The following is an 18378-nucleotide window of genomic DNA, read 5'->3' as shown; positions in this document are numbered from 1 at the left end:
TGCCTGGATTTCTCTCTGAGGTTAATGTCATTTGAATGTTCTTTCTGTTATAGGTTCTGCTGAAAGTCTGAGGTCTGTGGGTCCAACCAAAAGCCAGTCTGACACAGGATTAAGAAAAGCAGCCAGTGGATTTTGATTTTAATGCGAACTATGCCTTTAACTCCAGGCTTAAAGCTCTCAGGTCATACGACTCCAGTCTCCCAGCACTAAATTTAACCCGGCGGCTCAAAAGAACAGCCAAGTTCAAGGAAACCACGCGCTGTGCAGGAGCCAAGGGTGTGAATAAATACTAATTACATGTGTAATTATCAAAGCCACAGGAAGTCACAGCCTGCAGAAGAAAAAAAAGAAGAAGAGGAAGTCAGGGTGGATTTGTCTGCAGGTTCAAGATAGACGTACCAAGATTTTTCACCTTAATAAGACACTTAAGACATTGAATACACCACACATGAACCTCTGATTAAGGCCATGCATGTATTTTAGGAAACGTATTGAAAAATGTTAACTCTTTCAATTGCAAATGCCTTCATAACAAGTAGATTCATACAGAAGTGATGACTTGCTGATCATTTTTCAGAAGATGCAGAGATGGCATTACCAGATGCTTTGGTCATGGTGCTGATGAGCAGAAATAAAAGCTTCCTTGTCGAGTAAATAAGTCCAGACATGAGCCATGCTGCACTAGAATGAAGAGCGAAGCATGCGCACGTCCACACAAATGCCGAGGTTTCTTTCATGGACACTGGGATGAAAAGCAGCGTTAACTCCTCACATTCAGCCGTGAGGAAGCAGGAAGCAACAGCGCCTCGTCTTCAGTATAAAAGAGAGTCGACGTGGCAAGAAAACATACGTAAAGAAGCTTCACCTCATGAGAGAAAACATTCATCATGTGTGCATGTGTCTCCAAAACGTAGGGTCTGTAAGATGATGCAACAAGATAAAACCGATGAAACAAGATGGATGAGATGTAAAAGATGCAACAAGATGAAACCCACCAAACAAGACGGATGCAATGTAAAAGATGCAACATAAAAAGACGGAGATGATGTAAAACATGAAACCGACAAAACAAGATAGATGTGATGTAAAAGATGCAACAAACCAAGAATGATGTGGTGTAAAATAAGCAAAAAGGTGAAAACATTGACAGACAAAAAGCTTACAGAAGATTAAAATGATGTAAAAGATGCAAAAAGGCAAATAATTATATCAAGACTACACTTTCAGAGGCCGTTTTAGCACCAGAGGAATCAATTAAAATATGTAGTAAGTGATGTATTTTTGTAAGAAGTTTTTGATCAGAAAAATGAATCAAAAATAATAAAACATTTTTCCATATTTTTTCCTTTCCTTTTTTGTGCTTTGTTTTCATTCCCCTGCCTTCATTGTGTATTCATATGCTATTCATACACTTCTTTCTGACTCTAAGTATGTAAACTATATGTCTCTATTACAGTCTTCCAGACTTATCCTTCATTCATTTTCTGAATTGTTTAATCCTTGAGGAGGTCATTAATTCATCACAGGGCTATGGCTTCTATCAGCTGAAGTGAATTATAAGAAATGCTTAAAATAAACCATAAACTCTCCCTGACAGTTACCTATGCCTTGTATGTACATGATTTATCTATTTTTAACTTTATTCCATATTTTATGTGTCATTTTATTATTTAATATATATAGCTGTATATGTTTTATAATAATAGTATGTTTATTCCTTAAAATAGTACTTACTACTATAGTATTTTACTTCTTTCTTCAGCCTTTTCCGTCACTTTTTTGCATCTGTTCCCAAGACAAATTGCTCAGACTGGACCTGGCAAAAAAAAAAAAATCTGATTCTGAAGATAATGACCTGTTCCAACTTGTTATTATCTTGTTCATACAAGATAATAAAGTGTGCGAACAAGATAAGAAATAAGTGACTTTTTAGGACTTTAGGGACTATGTACAAATGTGTTTATTTTCCTTGATAACAAAGCAAACAGTGTGAAATTACACAATACACTGAGCAGTTCTGTGTGTGAATGTGGTAGTTTCCATATGAAAAACACCGTTGCCCATAAAGTTGGAATAATTTTGTTTTGAGACACATTGCACTTTTTATTCCTATTCATGCAGATCAGTAATCACCTTTGACCACATACTGAGTCCCAGTTACACTTTATCTATCAACAATAAATCACATTCTCACAATCATTTCATGAGAAGAGGTAAAAATATCTTATTCCAACTTTATGGACAACAGTGTAGATCAGGAATCCTGATCTCAGGTGGGTCAGACCTGTTAAATACTATCATATTAACCTATAAATAATGAAAGCTCTAAATTTCTCTTTATTTTAGTGTAAAAAATGTGGACTCCAACAAATATGAGCATGAAGTGCGCAGTGATGAGAAGTGCAATTTTAACAATATTCTGCCTGTTACTAAGTGTTTTATGTGTTTATAGATCCACTGTGATCTGTAAGATGTAATGCATGTGTGTAAATGATAAACTGAGGCAGAATATTGTTAAAATTGGACTTATTTTTCTTAAGAAATTTCAGGTTGTTCAGGCTATTCACATTTTTAAAGGGTAATTCATAGACGTAAACATTTTCATAATGTAATTTTACTTATTTGAGAGAAACACTGAGAGTTGCCGTTATTTATAGGTTCTGTTATTTTACTGGTCTGACCCACTTGAGATCATACTGGGCTGAATGTGGAACCTGAACTAAAATGAGTTTGACACCTCTGAACTGTACAGACGATGGTGGGTTTTATTGTGAAACTGTGCTGAGGAAGCAGAGTGTGTGTGTTTGTGTGTCGGTTGTCGGTGATGTGGATCTGATGAGGGACAGACAGAGAAGGTGGAGTGTCGGCTGTAGACTCTACATACTCAACAAAGCGGGCTTTAGGGCTGTGGATCTCATTGGCCCTGCAGCTGACTTCACCAGTCCTGTTGCCTCTGAACGAGGTAAACTGCAATCTGGATCATAACCCAGAGAGAAGGGAGAGGACAGTGGAATGAGAGAGGCGTAGAGAGACGGAAAAAAGGAGAGACACTGCAAACGAGCACTGAGGAGGAGAGACCGAGCCCGGCTAGTCGACCCGTTAGCGCCGATACAGGGAGGTACAGAGGAGGGGCACGGCCGATCAGGACCACCGGAGACACCCATTAGCACCAGGGTGAGTTCCTTATCAAAACATCCAATAGATGGGGCGTGTTTGCGCCTGAGCAGAGGAGTTATCCCATGCACATGTCTGTCTGGAGCTGATGATTTATGATGGAGTCTCTGATGGACTCATAACAACACATCTGAAATTCTACCACGGCGCAGTCTGACATGGAACTAGAACGGAAAACCACCACCTTACTAAACCATGATTATCAAAATAAACCTCCATGTCCTTGTATGCGTCCACACCGGTTACCACTAACCTAACATCCTGATAATTAAGCTAACTGATCCAGTAGCCATGGTCAGTATTAGCTTAGTCATTACAGTCCAGTGCCGGGCCAAATCCTGGTCACTGCCCGGGTCTGGGGGCGTGGAAGGTGGCCGGAGAAGGCTACGAACATCCGGTGTCGCTTCCACGTCTTCCCGCAGTATTGCGGCAGGTTGTAGCGTGTCGAGGGTTTTAATATTTGCTGGGTGTCTGCGTCTGGAGGGCCAGGGCCTGAGCGCTACCAGTGCGCATGGATGCGGGGACACGGACCGACGTTACCGACGACGGGCCGGGGCACGTTCAGTACGCACTAGGCCGCAGTCCGCCCGTCCCTTTAAACACTGCGGACGTACCGTGCACCACACAACCCCCCAGTACACCACCTAACCCTGATATTTCACCTTTTTTTTTTTTTTACGGCTGTTCTCCAGAGTTAGCTAAACGACCACAGTAGCTACAACTAACGGCTGCTGGAGAATTGATTTATGGGTAATTAGCGCGGATTAGCGGACGTTAGTTAATGTTTAACCCCGTGACAGCCAGTGTCATTTAGCAAGAAACTCCCACAAGTTTTAACATGTTTTTTTCTTACATTATATGTGTTTTATTTAGACCATACACCCTGCCGTTAGTGGTCAGCCTTATTGTACTCGTGGCAGTTCGTGGTCCGGGCTGAACCGGGTCACGACAGCCGGTTAAAAAGTTCAACAGTTACCGGTTAGCAGGTGACACGTAGCCGCACGGTTAAGCTAACTACCTTAACAAGTAATAGCCGCTAGCTAATAAAGTGCCACTCTACATGGTAATTCGTTTTAATTCTAAGTTTATTTGTTATTTTCGGCTATCAGATGCCCCGTTTCAGTTACTTTATCTCTTTAAATACTTGTCTTGTTCTGAAAGCTGCCTCTCATCATGATTTTAATTTATATAAACACTGCAGGTTACTGAGATAAATAATAAATACTGTTCAGGGTGTGGACTTCAGAAAGCAGTCATAGGAAAGTCTGAGCAGTCCAGTCCAGTCAAATATGAAAGCTTCAGCCTTTCCCTTAACTATAGTGTTGGCATTGGCACTGAAAGGCAAAATCATACTACACCAAAATGAATAAACACTTTATATTAGACATTTAAGTAAGTTGTCTTGCATGGATTTGGATTAATTTTTTTTATCTTATTGTTTGGAATGGATGTGATTGAATATGATTTTTTTTTTTTTTTTAAAATAATGAAAAATACTAATAAAAACAAATCTGACATGACTTGGTTTAAAACTATAGTCAGAAATGGCCATTGAATATGGTGGATTTAGAGGAAAAACAATAACGCATTAAATCAGGAGTACTGAATTTGTATTAGTTTGGAGACCACATACAGTAACATTGTAATAACAGTGTTGAAAATGCTCACATCTACAAACTAACCTTTAAAAAAAATGTGAATAACATGAAAAAAGGTTAGCAGCCTGAAATTTTTGAATAAAAATAAGTTCAATTATAATAACGTTATGACGCAATTTATCATTTACACATGTGCGATACAACTTACAGATCACTAGTGTATCTACAAATACACAAAACATTTAGTAATTGGCAGAATATTGATGAAATTGCACTTATTTTTCATAAGACATTTCAGGTCGCTCATATTTGTTCAGGTTATTCACTTTTTTGTGAAATGATAGTTTGTAAATGCAAACATCTTTGTGTAATTTTACTTTTTTTACACTAAAACAAAGACAAAAATGTTAAGTTGTCATTAATAGGTTATTATGATAGTGTTTTACTGGTCTGACCCACCTGAGATCATATTGGTCTGTATGTGTAAATTTTTGCATGTGACCTATTCATCCCATGGATTGGATTGGACCCTTTGGCAGACCGGTTTTGGCCCACACACCGTATGTTTGCCACCTCTGAAATAAAGTAATTTCCCTGACCCGTAAGACATACAGTACTGCAAGGATTTGGATTCATTTTCTCATCATTACAACTGTTTTGAGTGCATGCGATTCAGAATGTGTTGTTTTGTTTTGTTTTTTTTTAATGAATGGACAATAGAATACAAACAGACTTGAAGATAATAGGTTTAAAAATAAGGTCAGAAATGGTCGTTGAATATGGTGGATTTGGTTGGGAAATGACAATAATGTCATGGATTGTCTTTGGTTTAAACAAATCAATCATGTTTATGTATTTCTATGCAGCAAATGTGTGAGCAATAGCTGCCCCAATTTCAGAGGAAATCACCAGCACTTTAAAAAAAAATCTCCCAATGCTTAAGAATCCATTAGAAATAGAATATAATCTGGATCCATAAAGATAAAACAATACAATTTTACATGACTCAAAATGAATCAACAGCCCAGACTCGGAGGGTTTTTTCTACCAGTAAGATTGTAGAAGGTGTACCATTTTCAATAAATTTAATTCAATTTATTTATTTGTACCATGAAACCATGTACAGAAAACATTAGACACAGAGTAAAGATGCTCTGTACTAGATTACAACTCTAATTTCCATCTCCAGTCTCTGTGGCAGGCATGAAACGGATGAATAAAATTCGGATGCTAGAAAAGCGATTAAAAGGTATAAAAATGTACATAAGTGTATTACAGTATATGATGACATAAAATACATACTCATACAGATTATAGTACATAGCATAAAGTTAAAAGAAAAATTAGTCTAACAGCTTTGTGTAGTTCATCCTCACTGCATTTCTTTAGCAAGTTTTTCTTTAAGATTTTTGGGTGTATGATATGACATACAACAGGGGTGTCAAACTTAAGGCCTGTGGGCCAAAACCAGCCTGACAAAGAGTCCAATCTGGCCCATGGATGAATTTGTGAAATAAGAAATTAGCAGTCAGTGGTGTTAAAATCCTTTTAGTTCAGGTTCCACATACAGACCAGGTGGGTCAGACCAGTAAAATACTGTCATAATAACCTGTGAATAATGACAACTACACAGTTTTCTCTTTGTTTTAGTTTAAAAAAGTAAAATGACATGGAAATCTTTACTTTTACAAACTCATAAAAAAAATGTGAATAGCCTGAACAAATATGAACAGCATGAAATGTCTTAAGAGACATAAGTGCAATTTTAACAATATAATGTCTGTTACTAAATGTTTTGTGTATTTGTGGATCCAATGTGATCTGTAAGTTATAATGCACATGCGTAAATGCTAAACTGAGGTGTAATTTTGTTAAAATTGCGCTTTTTTAAATTTCAGGTTGTTTGTGGTTGTTCATTTAATTCACATTTTTTAAAGGGCAGTTTATAGATGTAAACATTTCCATAATGCAATTTTACATTTCTTACTGTTATTTTATTAGTCCTGTCCACTTGTGATCATATTGTTCTGTATGTGGTCCCAGAACTAAAATGAATTTGCCACATCTGACATAAAATGATTTCTTTCTGTAGAAAAATGGCAAATTTTATCACAGGAGAAAAGGAAACCAGGGGGAAATGCTGATATAAACTAAAGAATGTGTTGTAATGAATAAAACCCCAAACACAACCACAGGTGTCTGAAAAACCCCTGTACTTCTACTTCTACTGCAGGGTCTGTGTTACCTGAACCAGGTGTGAGTGCTTGTTCCGTGTCTCACCCACAGCAGGATGGCAGATGCAGAGCTGGACTTCCAGACAGGTGATGCTGGAGCATCCGCCACCTACCCTATGCAGTGCTCGGCCCTGCGCAAAAATGGCTTCGTTGTGCTGAAAGGCCGACCCTGCAAGATCGTCGAGATGTCCACCTCCAAGACTGGCAAGCACGGCCACGCTAAGGTCAGTAGAACCTAAAGCCCTGGACAGGAAAATGATGGAACAGTGGAAGCTGACGTCTAGAATTAAAGATGCAGGGAAAAGCTGACTGTAATAAAAGGTGCAAACAGAAATCCTACTTCTATGATGAGTTTTTTCCTTATATAGACTCTTATTAATTGATGTCTACCTCTTTATGTCTGGAATAGACACTTATTATTATTAATATCCCACAATGCACTGGTTGTCTTTACTATTTTGCTGTAGTTTTCCAAAGTTTAGTCTATGCAATGTAATCCTTTCTTCACTATTTTCAAGAGATTATTACATCACTGTATTGCACTAACGCAGTTATTTTAAATAGGTTTGATTTATATCTTTTATATTCTATTATAGTTTATCTTATACTTATAGTTTATATTGCACATTACAATCTAGTGTTGCACCTTACTGTTTTATTGTCTGAATTTTCTACCATTTCTGTCTTTTATACTTCTAATTTATTATGCATAGTGTGTGTGCTCTTGTATTCTATTGTTAATCTTATGTTGTATTTTGCTCCTAGTTTGGGATCAATTAAGTCTCTATCTATCTATCTATCTATCTATCTATCTATCTATCTATCTATCTATCTATCTATCTATCTATCTATCTATCTATCTATCTATCTATCTATCTATCTATCTATCTATCCATCCATCCATCCATCCATCCATCCATCCATCCATCCATCCATCCATCCATCCATCCATCCATCCATCCATCCATCCATCCATCCATCCATCTTTTACACTGCTGTATTTAGTCGTATTCTATTTTTACCTCTTTCCTAACTGCATGACATTTAAATAGCGAGGTGAGAGAGTAATGGCATCTCAATTCTCTGTATGTCCTGTGAACTCAGTGAATCGACAACTTAAAATCATTCTTTTTATCTTTGAATCTTTTTCAATTATGCTCTTTACAACAGAATATGTTTGTTGCTGTGTCTGTGCAGGTCCACCTGGTTGGTATCGACATCTTCTCTGGTAAGAAGTATGAAGATATCTGTCCCTCCACCCACAACATGGACGTCCCTAACATCAAGAGAATGGATTACCAGGTGAGGTACCCAGTCTGCTTTATGCAGGTGTTAAGAACAGATGAACACTTACTGAGGAATGAGTTTTTAGTCCATCATAAACTAGGAAACAACAGTCACTAAGGGACAGATTGTACTTGGATCATTAATTAACTTGAGTCTTGCAGACTTATGCTCACAAAGAAAATGAAAACTTACGCCTACTCATGCATATATTTCTCTCGAGTATGGAGAAGAAATGAAGATATTTAAACAAGACTTTCTAATACATGTCCATTTGATTTTAATTCACTGTGAAGTAGTGCAACAGTAGCCTGGCCAGCCATCCGTCTTTCTCAATGAGAAATCCGTCTGGAATCGCAGGGCTTGAATCCAAATATGAAGGCGGGACTAACAGGCACCGAGTAAACCAATCACAGATAAGACGGACATGATGCTTTTGTCAGAGAAACTTAAGAATACAGGGTGTAATCTGTAATTCAATGCTTATTTTTGAATCAAACAAAGAGATTTGCAGACTTGGAACTGACTTTGATTCGCAACAAAAAGAAGTCGGTGCATATGATGCATTTGCGGAACACGCGCCCCCAAGACTCATGATTGGTCCGGTATAAAAGAGATTGGGCACAAATCACAGCGAATGGACCGGTTCCAAACTGTTTTGTCAGTATTGAATACACTGAGTAAACCGGATGGCTGGCCAGGCTAGTGTAACAGTCCTCATACTGTAGTTTCTTACTAATATTTGTTCTGTTATTTTTGTTTTATTCCATAATATGAACTGATGTGAGCCTAGTCAAAGGTTTTTTTCTTGTACTTTAGAGAGTTACACTCACAAATTATGTCACTGAAAAATGGGGCTTTTGTTTTGAGTTCTTAGAAACTGTAGGAACATTATTATTGCAATGTGAGAAATAGAAAGAGGTCTTTATTTTATCTAAGAGGATGTCTCTGAATGAGTCTGTTGACGGACACATGTGCGATTCCTGCACATTGTAAACAATGGAAAATTACTATGCTAGCACCCTTCTCCAAAGTGTGTTAAAATGCGCAATGAGAGATTTTACACCATAAAGTATATTTACCAATTTTACTGTTAATCATATGCCAGGCTACAAAAAAAAGTAATCCAATTTTTATGTAGTATATTGAAAAAGTTGTTTTTTGTGTTTTTTGCCCCAAAAATATGGTTTGTTTACATTACACACAAGGCATTTAAAGGTTAAAAATGACAGTTATTGAGTATTTGGTATTTTTGTTAATGGCTTAAGTTAAAAACACAGTGTATTCACAGTGACTGTATTATGAAAAATAAACTGGTTGTATTTTCAGTTTTTGCTGCTCAATAAAGGAAGCTCTTATCTTGATTTAACTGTTCTTAAATCTTAATTTAAAAAGAAAAAAAAAAAAGAAAACAGTATGGCGTAGGACAGACAGTGCTTGGAAAATCCAGTCATTTGTCACATATTTTTCCAATCATGTCACCAGTTTGACTTTTGTGTATCATCCATTTTTCCCAGTTTTTGTATCTCTGTGCTTCTGGGATCACAGTAATTGTCAGTAAGATTTAAGCATTTTTCACATCAATTAAAACCTAAAAACTTGATTCCTCAAATCGGTTCTGCATACTGTCCAACCCTGTCTAATCGAAGTCTATTTTTGCACGGTGTTGGATTTTAGAAACACCTTTTCCTGTGGGGAGACTCAAAAACCTGATATGTTCCAAAATAGGCAGTTTATTCCCACCATAACTGATCAAACCAGTGCGATTAGAACACAGCCCTGCAGTGGAATGCTTATAGCTTGCCAAACTGAAATGCAGATGGTGCAGGATTTCCTGTTGAGGTGAAACTACAGAGTTCCATCGCTCCCATACCCTTATGTCAGGATTTAATGTCTGCACTTGTCCAAATAAGACCGTCTGATCTGGGTGACATTTGATAGAGGTTTATGTCGACAACAGCAGGATCTGTGAACAGGATGTTTTCTAGTGTAAACATAAAAAGTTTTCTGTTTGTTCATGAAAGAGACTTGATAAAGCTGTGAATCACAGCCCAGAATCTGCAGACCTGAGGTGAAATATTCCCAGGATTAAAGCTCCCTGTCTTACATCTCTTTTGTTTCCTTGTCGTCCCAGCTGATTGGAATCCAAGATGGCTACCTTTCCCTGCTCCAGGACAGCGGGGAGGTGAGAGAAGACCTGAAGATTCCAGAAGGAGACCTGGGCAAAGAGATAGAGACCAAGCACGAAGCTGGAGAGGAAATCCTGGTCAGTGCTGTCGCTACAGTAAAACAAAAAATTCAACAGAAAGTGTTGATTTCTCTGTAAATATGAGGTCACTTTAATCCAGGAGTCGCTACAGTCTACTTGGCTTCATGTAGACCAGGTTTGTCAAACTCATTTTAGTCTGTAAACCCAATATGATCTCAAGTGGGTCAGACAGTGAAAAAAGTAAAATTACATTACATATATAAACTATCATTTCATTTTACTCTATCTTTTATTTTAAGTGTTTTATAGAACTGAAAGAAAGCAGTAATAATAATTCAGACTTTTTCATAATGGATCAACCTCAGACTTTGCAGGATAAAGTAAAGTTTATGTCTGTTGTGTTAGTATAATTTCAGTCTCCGCATTAACAGGAGGTTACATCTGTTTGGGTTTGATGTGAGACTGTAGATGGTAGATATTCCTGCCTGTAGGGGGCGCTCAAACTACTGTGATGGTGTAACCCAGGGACGTCAAACTCATCTCAGTTCAGGTTCCACATTCAGCCCAATATGACCTAAATGGGTCAGACCAGTAAAATAATAGCAGTGAAGAGTAAAGTTACATCATGAAAATGTGTTACATCTACAAAGTATGTGAATAACATGTACAACCATGAATAACCTGAAATTTTTTAAGGAAAATAAGTACAATTTTAACATTTATCCATGTACTTTACAATTTACTAATCACAGTGGATCTACAAATACACAAAACAGGTATAATATTGTTACAATTAGATTTACTTTACTTAAAACATTTCATGTTGTTCATATTTTGTTCAGATCATTCAGATTTTTTGTGAAAGGATAGTTTGTCAATGTAAAATGTTCATGTAAGTTTAATTTTTTAACACTAAAACAGAGAAAATTTTGGAGTTGTCATTTATAGATTATTATGTTACCACTTTAGATCATATTGGTCTGAATGTGGAAGCTGAATTAAAATGAGTTTAACATCCTTGATTGTTAATATCTTTAGTGTAACATTTGCATTTCACAAATTCATCCTACGGGCCAGATTGGACCCTTCGACTGGTTGGTTTTGGCCCACGAGCCGTACCTTTGACTCCCCTGCTCTAATTCTAGTAGTGTGTAAATAATTCCTGTGAATACAACTCCAGGGTTAATAGGAGGCTCTGTGGGCGCTGACAGACAGGTTTCATTTACAGCTCATTCACTTTCAAAGTCAGATTTTCAGCTTCTGTTTATTGAATGACATGTTTTTTTTAACAGATGAATCGACTGTAGATGCGTTTAATAGCTACAATAACAAAACCACAAATATTTTCTGAAGTTAACACTTTTATGTGTCTGTAACCTAGTGTTTGTGCTCCACCCTTTGGATACAGGAAAAATATGGCTCCAGAAACACAAAATGATGACAAGCACACAGCAAAACTAACACTCTGAAAGACAAGTCCAAAAAATCAATTAGTGATGTCATGGTAGAGCCTCTTTTATACAGTGAGTGTACTTACTCGGATAAATTATTAATCTGTTAATAAGATTTTAGAGCTAATAGAGGCTCAACACTTTCTCATCTGCTCTGTTGGATGTTTTCCTGAATATGTATTTTTTTCTTCACGTTTTTATTAATCAAATTATTACTTATGTAAATGTTTTCATGAAATTTACAGTTACTTAAATTAGCTAACGTTAGCATTATGTGTTTTGTCAGATGATGATTAATCTGGTTAAACATTGTGTTTACTTGACATTATTGTTGTCAAACCCTTACATACATGTTGTCATTTAATATCTAGATAAACAGCTTTGTGATTTTTTTTTTTTTAAACGTAACATTTCCAAGTTCTTGGTCTATGATTTCAGGATGTAACACTGCTTTTTTTGTTTGTTTGTTTTTTAATTTTATTAATTGTCTGCTTCAGAATAAATGTGCTAAATTTCACATACTTTAATAAGATGAATTGAAAACAAATGTAAAAGTGCATGTGCTGATGTTTTCAAAGTATATGATAAAGACATACATATTGGTTAATGCCCATTTATCCATTTGATTTCTAAATGTTCCACAATAAATAACCAGTAAAGTGAATGCATTCTAATGAACAGACAGTGTTTTGCTCTGAGACAAACATTCCTTTGGAGTAAAACCCATTCTATCATTAATTCTATTTCACATTTTGACCCAAAACTGTATTTTGGAAAAACCAACCACGTATTTGGACTTTATTTGCCTTTATTAGTGACTCAAACTTGGTAAAGTTTCACTACTTTTATTCTGGAGGCATTTTACTTGTTGACCAGTGTTAGCATTAGTATTAGTTTGGCAAGTTTCACCACTTTACTATAATCAAGCAGAAAAACATAAGATGGCAACAGCATTAATGCACTATGTCCATGACTTTTATTGAGTTTATGGTCAAGAAATATTTAAAAGCTCACTCTTATGTGTGTTTATATCTAATGCAAAGCTAACATTTACCAAGTATCAGTTACTTAGAGGTTTTAAACATAACATTTCATAGCTAGCCGTCAGTGTTTTCAGTCAGTTATCAGTAGCATTTCATTAGCCTCATAGCATAATTGGCTATGTCAGTTTTAGTCAAATTGTAATTTCTGCATAACTTTATTCTCCTAATACTGCTGATTAATTTGTCATCATTGACTATGACCTGAAAAAAAAAACATGACTATAGTAATTAAGTAATTGTGCTATGAAGCTAATGATTAGTTTTTTGAGTTTCACCACTGTCTCTTCCCAAGCAAAACTATAGCAATAAATAAATAAATAAATAAGGACGCTAAAATACCAAATTCCGGTGTATAAACCCTCAGGCAATGTCACAGTGGCTACATCCACGTATTTCATACAGGCTGTGTATTTATAAAACCAGGCATTTGCTGGCTGACGGAAAAGTTTAGCATTTAGAGAAGATCTTAATTTTTTTTTTAGATCTATGGGTGGAAAGATAGGAATATGAGTATATGATTGGGATCTTCAACCCAGGTTGTTTTCTCGTATCTGTGGCTCAAAATGTACAATGGATGGATGAACAGTACATTAGTGGAACAGGCCGCTCTCACTCAGCATTATTTATTTATTTATTTATTTATTTATTTATGTATATACGGGAAGCAGACACATTAAAGCTGGTAGTAAATCAGATCGCCTTAGAGTGTTCATGTTGACAGGTAGTGCTGTTGATGTTAACAGAGAGAAGCCTGTGGTGAAATGAAGGGTCTGAATACACTCACTGTGTCGCTTGTTCCTATATTTTATTATCATGTATATGTACTTGTATGTTGTATATATTTCTTCTATTTGATGGAGTTGGCCTTTTATGTATTTAAGTGTTTCTTTGTAGTTTTGTAATATATATTTTTCAATATATATTTTCAGTATATTTCTGATAATTTTTTATATTTTTTAGACTATACAGTAGTTCCCAGTAATCCCCCCCTTTTCCATATCACACCATGTGCAACTATATTGTAAATATTTATATACATTTAAAATATACATTTAAATATAAATGTATATTAATATTTATATGCAGAGCAGATTTTTCTTTTTTCTCTTTATATGTCATGCTTCACTCTTGTATGTTTTTCTGTCTGTCTTCTTTGCATTTTGTTTTTTTGTATTTGCTGCTGATAAGAGTGTAATTTTCCCATGGTGGGATGAATAATGTCTTATCTTATCTTATCTTATCTTATCTTATCTTATCTTATCTTATCTTATCTTATCTTATCTTATCTTATCTTATCTTATCTTATCTTATCTTATCTTATCCACTTTAAGAATGTTGCTAAACAGAACAGAGCTGCTGAAGTGATTTTCATTGTTCCTGTAACAGTGACAATAATGATTTACTCTATTCTATTCTATTTCAGATCACCGTTCTTAATGCAATGGATGAAGAAGCTGCAATCGGTATCAAAGCCTTGGGTAAATAAGCCACTGCAGGTAAATACAGCTGTAATGACTCGCAGCTGACCCAAGCCTGCCTCCAGAGGAGTGTGTGTGTCTGTTGGAGTGTGTGTGAGTGTATGAGTGTGTGTGTATGTGTGTGTGTCACACCACGGGCCGCAGCATGTGCCATGCCAGTGCAGTGTGTGTGGTGTCCTGTACATGTACAGTTCATCAGAGGAGCAAGGGGGAGGCAACTCCTACAGCCACATCCCAGGCTGAAGCTGCATGTTTAGATCCACCAGGGCTGGGTATCGGTCCGACACATCCAGAATCAGAACCAGCACCGACACTTTGACTGAAATACAGACAGAAACCAGGGCTGTCTGACTGGTTTTAGTACAGGGGCCACATGCAGGACAATATGATCTCAAATGGCTCAGACCAGTAAAATAGTAGCATAATTACCTATAAATAATAACTCCAGGTTTTTGTCTGTTTTAGTGCAAAAACATAAAAGTGCAATTTGAACAATATTATGCCTTAGTTTATCATTTACACATTACACAAAGAGAAGAATTTGTAGTTGTCATTATTTATAGGTTAGTATGATAGTATTTTACTGGTCTAACCCACTTGAGATCATATTGGTCTGTATGTGGAACCCGAACTGAAAATGAGTTTGACACCCTTTATGTTTGCAAATTCGCAGGTTTCAACAAGTGAAATTTAAGACTATTTAAGACAATGTTCACATCCATTATTGGATTCAAAAATAGAAATGATATTAAGGAAACCACCACATGATGTCTGATAAAACAGAACATAATGGAAGATGTGAGGTTTAATTTTTTTCTGGCAAGGAGTATTGTTTTTGGTTCGATTTGTTTGTTTGTATGTCTGTTAACACTCTAGCAGCAAAACTATTTGTTGAATTCATACCAAATCTGGTGTATAGATTGCCAGTGACCCAGAATAGATCTCCTTACATTTTTCGAAAAGTAGATCAAAGTTAAGTTTTTTTATGAATTTTTTTTTTTTAATTTCCCCATTTACTTATAATGGGCAAAATTTCAAATGTCTGTAGCAGCAAAACTATTTGTTGAATTCATATTAAATTGACTTTATAGATTACCAGTGATCCAGAATGGATCTCATTACATTCTGGGAACAGTAGGTCAAAGTTCAAAATTTTTTATGAATTTTTAAAATCTTCCCATTTACTTATAATGGGTGAAATCTGTGTGAGGGCCAGGGTTTGTTGTGCCTGGCACCACTTGTTATAATATTATTTTACTGCTCTGACCTATTGGACCTTTTAGGGGGCCAGTTTTGGGGCCAGTATGTTTGACACCCCCACTCTGAAAAATACCAACTATATAGCAGTGGCACTTAAAACCACTGTCCCAACATAACAATAAACCTATTTACTATGACTTTATGACTGTAGAGATAATATATTTAATAAATGTATAAAGGAATAGCACTGACACGAATGAGATTCACTTCTAGAAGTGGTGAAGTTACAACTGGGCAACATGGCTAAAAATGTTTCCAGTAGATACCGATTATCATTGCAATAAATGTTTACAGTTGCTGATTTTCGGACCCAAGGGACCACTGAAGAAACCACACAGTTATTTGCGGTTTTCAATATTTTGCACAAGACTCGGCAAGATGAAAATAAACTTGTAGTGATTATTTAGTGTTTATTTAATACCAAGATGAAAGTGTTGTAAATAGATGTAACAAGAGGAAAAATAAAAATGACAATGAGACAAAAAGGGAAAAACACAACAAGATGAAGGAAAGCAAATGAAGTAAAAGATACAAGACTTGCACATGTTTTTATATTACAATGTAAAAAGACACAAACAATAACAAAGACACAACAAAACAAGACAAATAGACAAAGATGTAAAAAAAAAAATTCAACAAGACACAAACATGACGTAAGATTAAAATGTATAAAGGCCCGAGAAGGTGAAAACAAGGTAAAACAAAAATATCAGAAGAAGCAGGAAAATGATGCAAAAGATGTAACAAGATGAAAATGATGTGAAAGACGTAACACAGTATCACATTTGTACAAAAGGATGAACATGACTCAAACGATTAATGTTCCAAACAATTCCCATCATAAAATGTTCAACGTCAAGCTATCGTAGAATTAACTTAAACATGTGGAAGTGGGAATAAAATAAACCCTCAAGACGAAGGAAAAATGTATATAGTCAATCTATTTTATTGACCAGCCCTATAATAAATTAAATATAATTATATTTATATCTCCTAGGTATAGGATTCTGTATTTGTTGTAGCATTGGCTCAAACCTTTTCTTTTTATGCACTTTAATTTTATCCGCACATAAAATGCTGTCGGTTGTGCAGTTGTGCGTTTCCTGCCGAGCTTGTTCACACATTAATCTTCACATTCTGTATTGAAACAGTAAGTGTCAGTGCTGTTAAAATATTGAAGTTTGATACCCAGCCCTTGATTTGACCTTTTGTTTTTATTAAAATAACAGGCCACGTACAATTTCAACGTGTTTATTTACAATTATGCACATTGAGTGATATACTGGATATATAATGTTTCAGATGTTTCTCTACATTACTGCATTCCGTAATGACCTGCAAAGTTGTTGTTTTGTATATTTGTTGGAACTGGACGTATTCATCTGAACGTTTTAGGACTGAAACTGTTATAGTTGTAAAGTATTGGTTACTGAGCAAGCGGATTTGCCTGCCCCTTAATGTACCTTGTTTTAGTTTTTTTTTCATGTTAACACTGTTACAAGCATGTGTATCATTTTTATGCAGCACTATTACAAATGGAAGCTTACAGTTCATATTGTATTTCTGAGCTTTGTTGTATTTGTTTGTGTGCGGTTGATGAAGTTGTGGGTCGAACTTCATTTTACAGCCTGCGAATGCTGATTGCAGCCTCTGTATTCCCTTCAAGAAAAACGATGTTGTAGCGTTGAAATATTTCTTTTTATGCACTTTCTTAACCTTCAAACTGTGGGCTGTAGAATAAAGTATCCACGCAAAAAAAAATATTCTACATAAAAAAAAAAAAAAAACTGTCGATGTGCAATGGCTCAGTTAGTTCCAACACTAATTGTCACATTAAAATATTTCACCCTCATGTTTCTTTTTTATGATTTTATTTCTTCAAAGACTGCGTTTCATCGTCTGTCTCTGGCTTCTCACTTTTCTTTCCTTCCTCTCACTCCTTCCCTTTTCTTTTGTTGTGTTTAATTCTGTTTCAGGGGCAAACGAGATGCACTGGACCCGGGGCAAAGGAGGGGAATATTGCCTCGTCAATGCTATCGTCCCTCTCTTTTTTTTTTTTTGTCTTTGTTTTTCATACTCTCTCTGTCCCCTTCTCACTCTGTTACCTGGCCCTGCTTTGGGTTTAATTAGAGAACTTTAATAAATAATTGGAAATGCCAAATGTTAAAGAAGAATACTCTCTATACGTGCAGCACATGAACACCAAATAAAACCACTCCCGAGTCCCGACGTGCTAACGGTGTAGAAGAGGGTCTCACAAACTGACACTTCTGTAGCTGCTCGATGGAGGAAAGCTGTAACAGTCATTGTTTTTTTATATACATACAAATATATATATGTCCCTCTGTTTTATCAAGGGCTTCAACTCTAAGTCTGCATTGTTCTGTTGAGGCTTGTTCAGTTCGTGCCAAAGTTGAAAGTCTGGCACGGGAAGTGTGTCATACAGGATCCAAGTTCGTTTAGTCTTTTCTGTGTGGCACGTTTCCATCGGGATTCATCTGGACAAGCCCCTCCTTCTGCTGTTATTTTATGGAACATTTATCACCTGAAACTTGTCTATTAAATGAAGGTTACCAACATGGCACACAGGATTCAGTTTCTTTTTGTCTCGAGGCTTTAAAATGTCAGTCCTTTCAGCCAAATCTCG

The 18378-nt window shown here is 36.2% G+C and overlaps 1 protein-coding gene across 3 annotated transcripts; it reads left to right on the top strand.

Moving 5' to 3' along the window:
- Positions 1-2809: 2809 nt before the first annotated feature.
- On the top strand, positions 2810-18315 carry LOC115438385 (eukaryotic translation initiation factor 5A-1). Of its 3 annotated transcripts, none has more exons than XM_030161964.1 (6): positions 2810-3174; positions 7006-7230; positions 8204-8308; positions 10425-10556; positions 14417-14489; positions 17708-18315. In XM_030161964.1, exons 2-5 carry the CDS (start codon positions 7063-7065, stop codon positions 14477-14479), a joined length of 468 nt encoding a protein of 155 aa, XP_030017824.1. In that variant the 5' UTR covers positions 2810-3174; positions 7006-7062; the 3' UTR covers positions 14480-14489; positions 17708-18315. The 3 variants fall into 3 exon arrangements, with proteins under 3 accessions (XP_030017824.1, XP_030017825.1, XP_030017823.1); XM_030161965.1 differs by having other exon boundaries at positions 2811-3174; positions 7062-7230; XM_030161963.1 differs by having other exon boundaries at positions 2811-3174; positions 7059-7230.
- Positions 18316-18378: the final 63 nt, after the last annotated feature.

This window comes from Sphaeramia orbicularis, chromosome 18, assembly GCF_902148855.1.
Source record: "Sphaeramia orbicularis chromosome 18, fSphaOr1.1, whole genome shotgun sequence".
NCBI classification, from domain to species: Eukaryota; Metazoa; Chordata; class Actinopteri; order Kurtiformes; family Apogonidae; genus Sphaeramia; species Sphaeramia orbicularis.
This window is presented reverse-complemented; position numbering and strand designations above follow the sequence as displayed.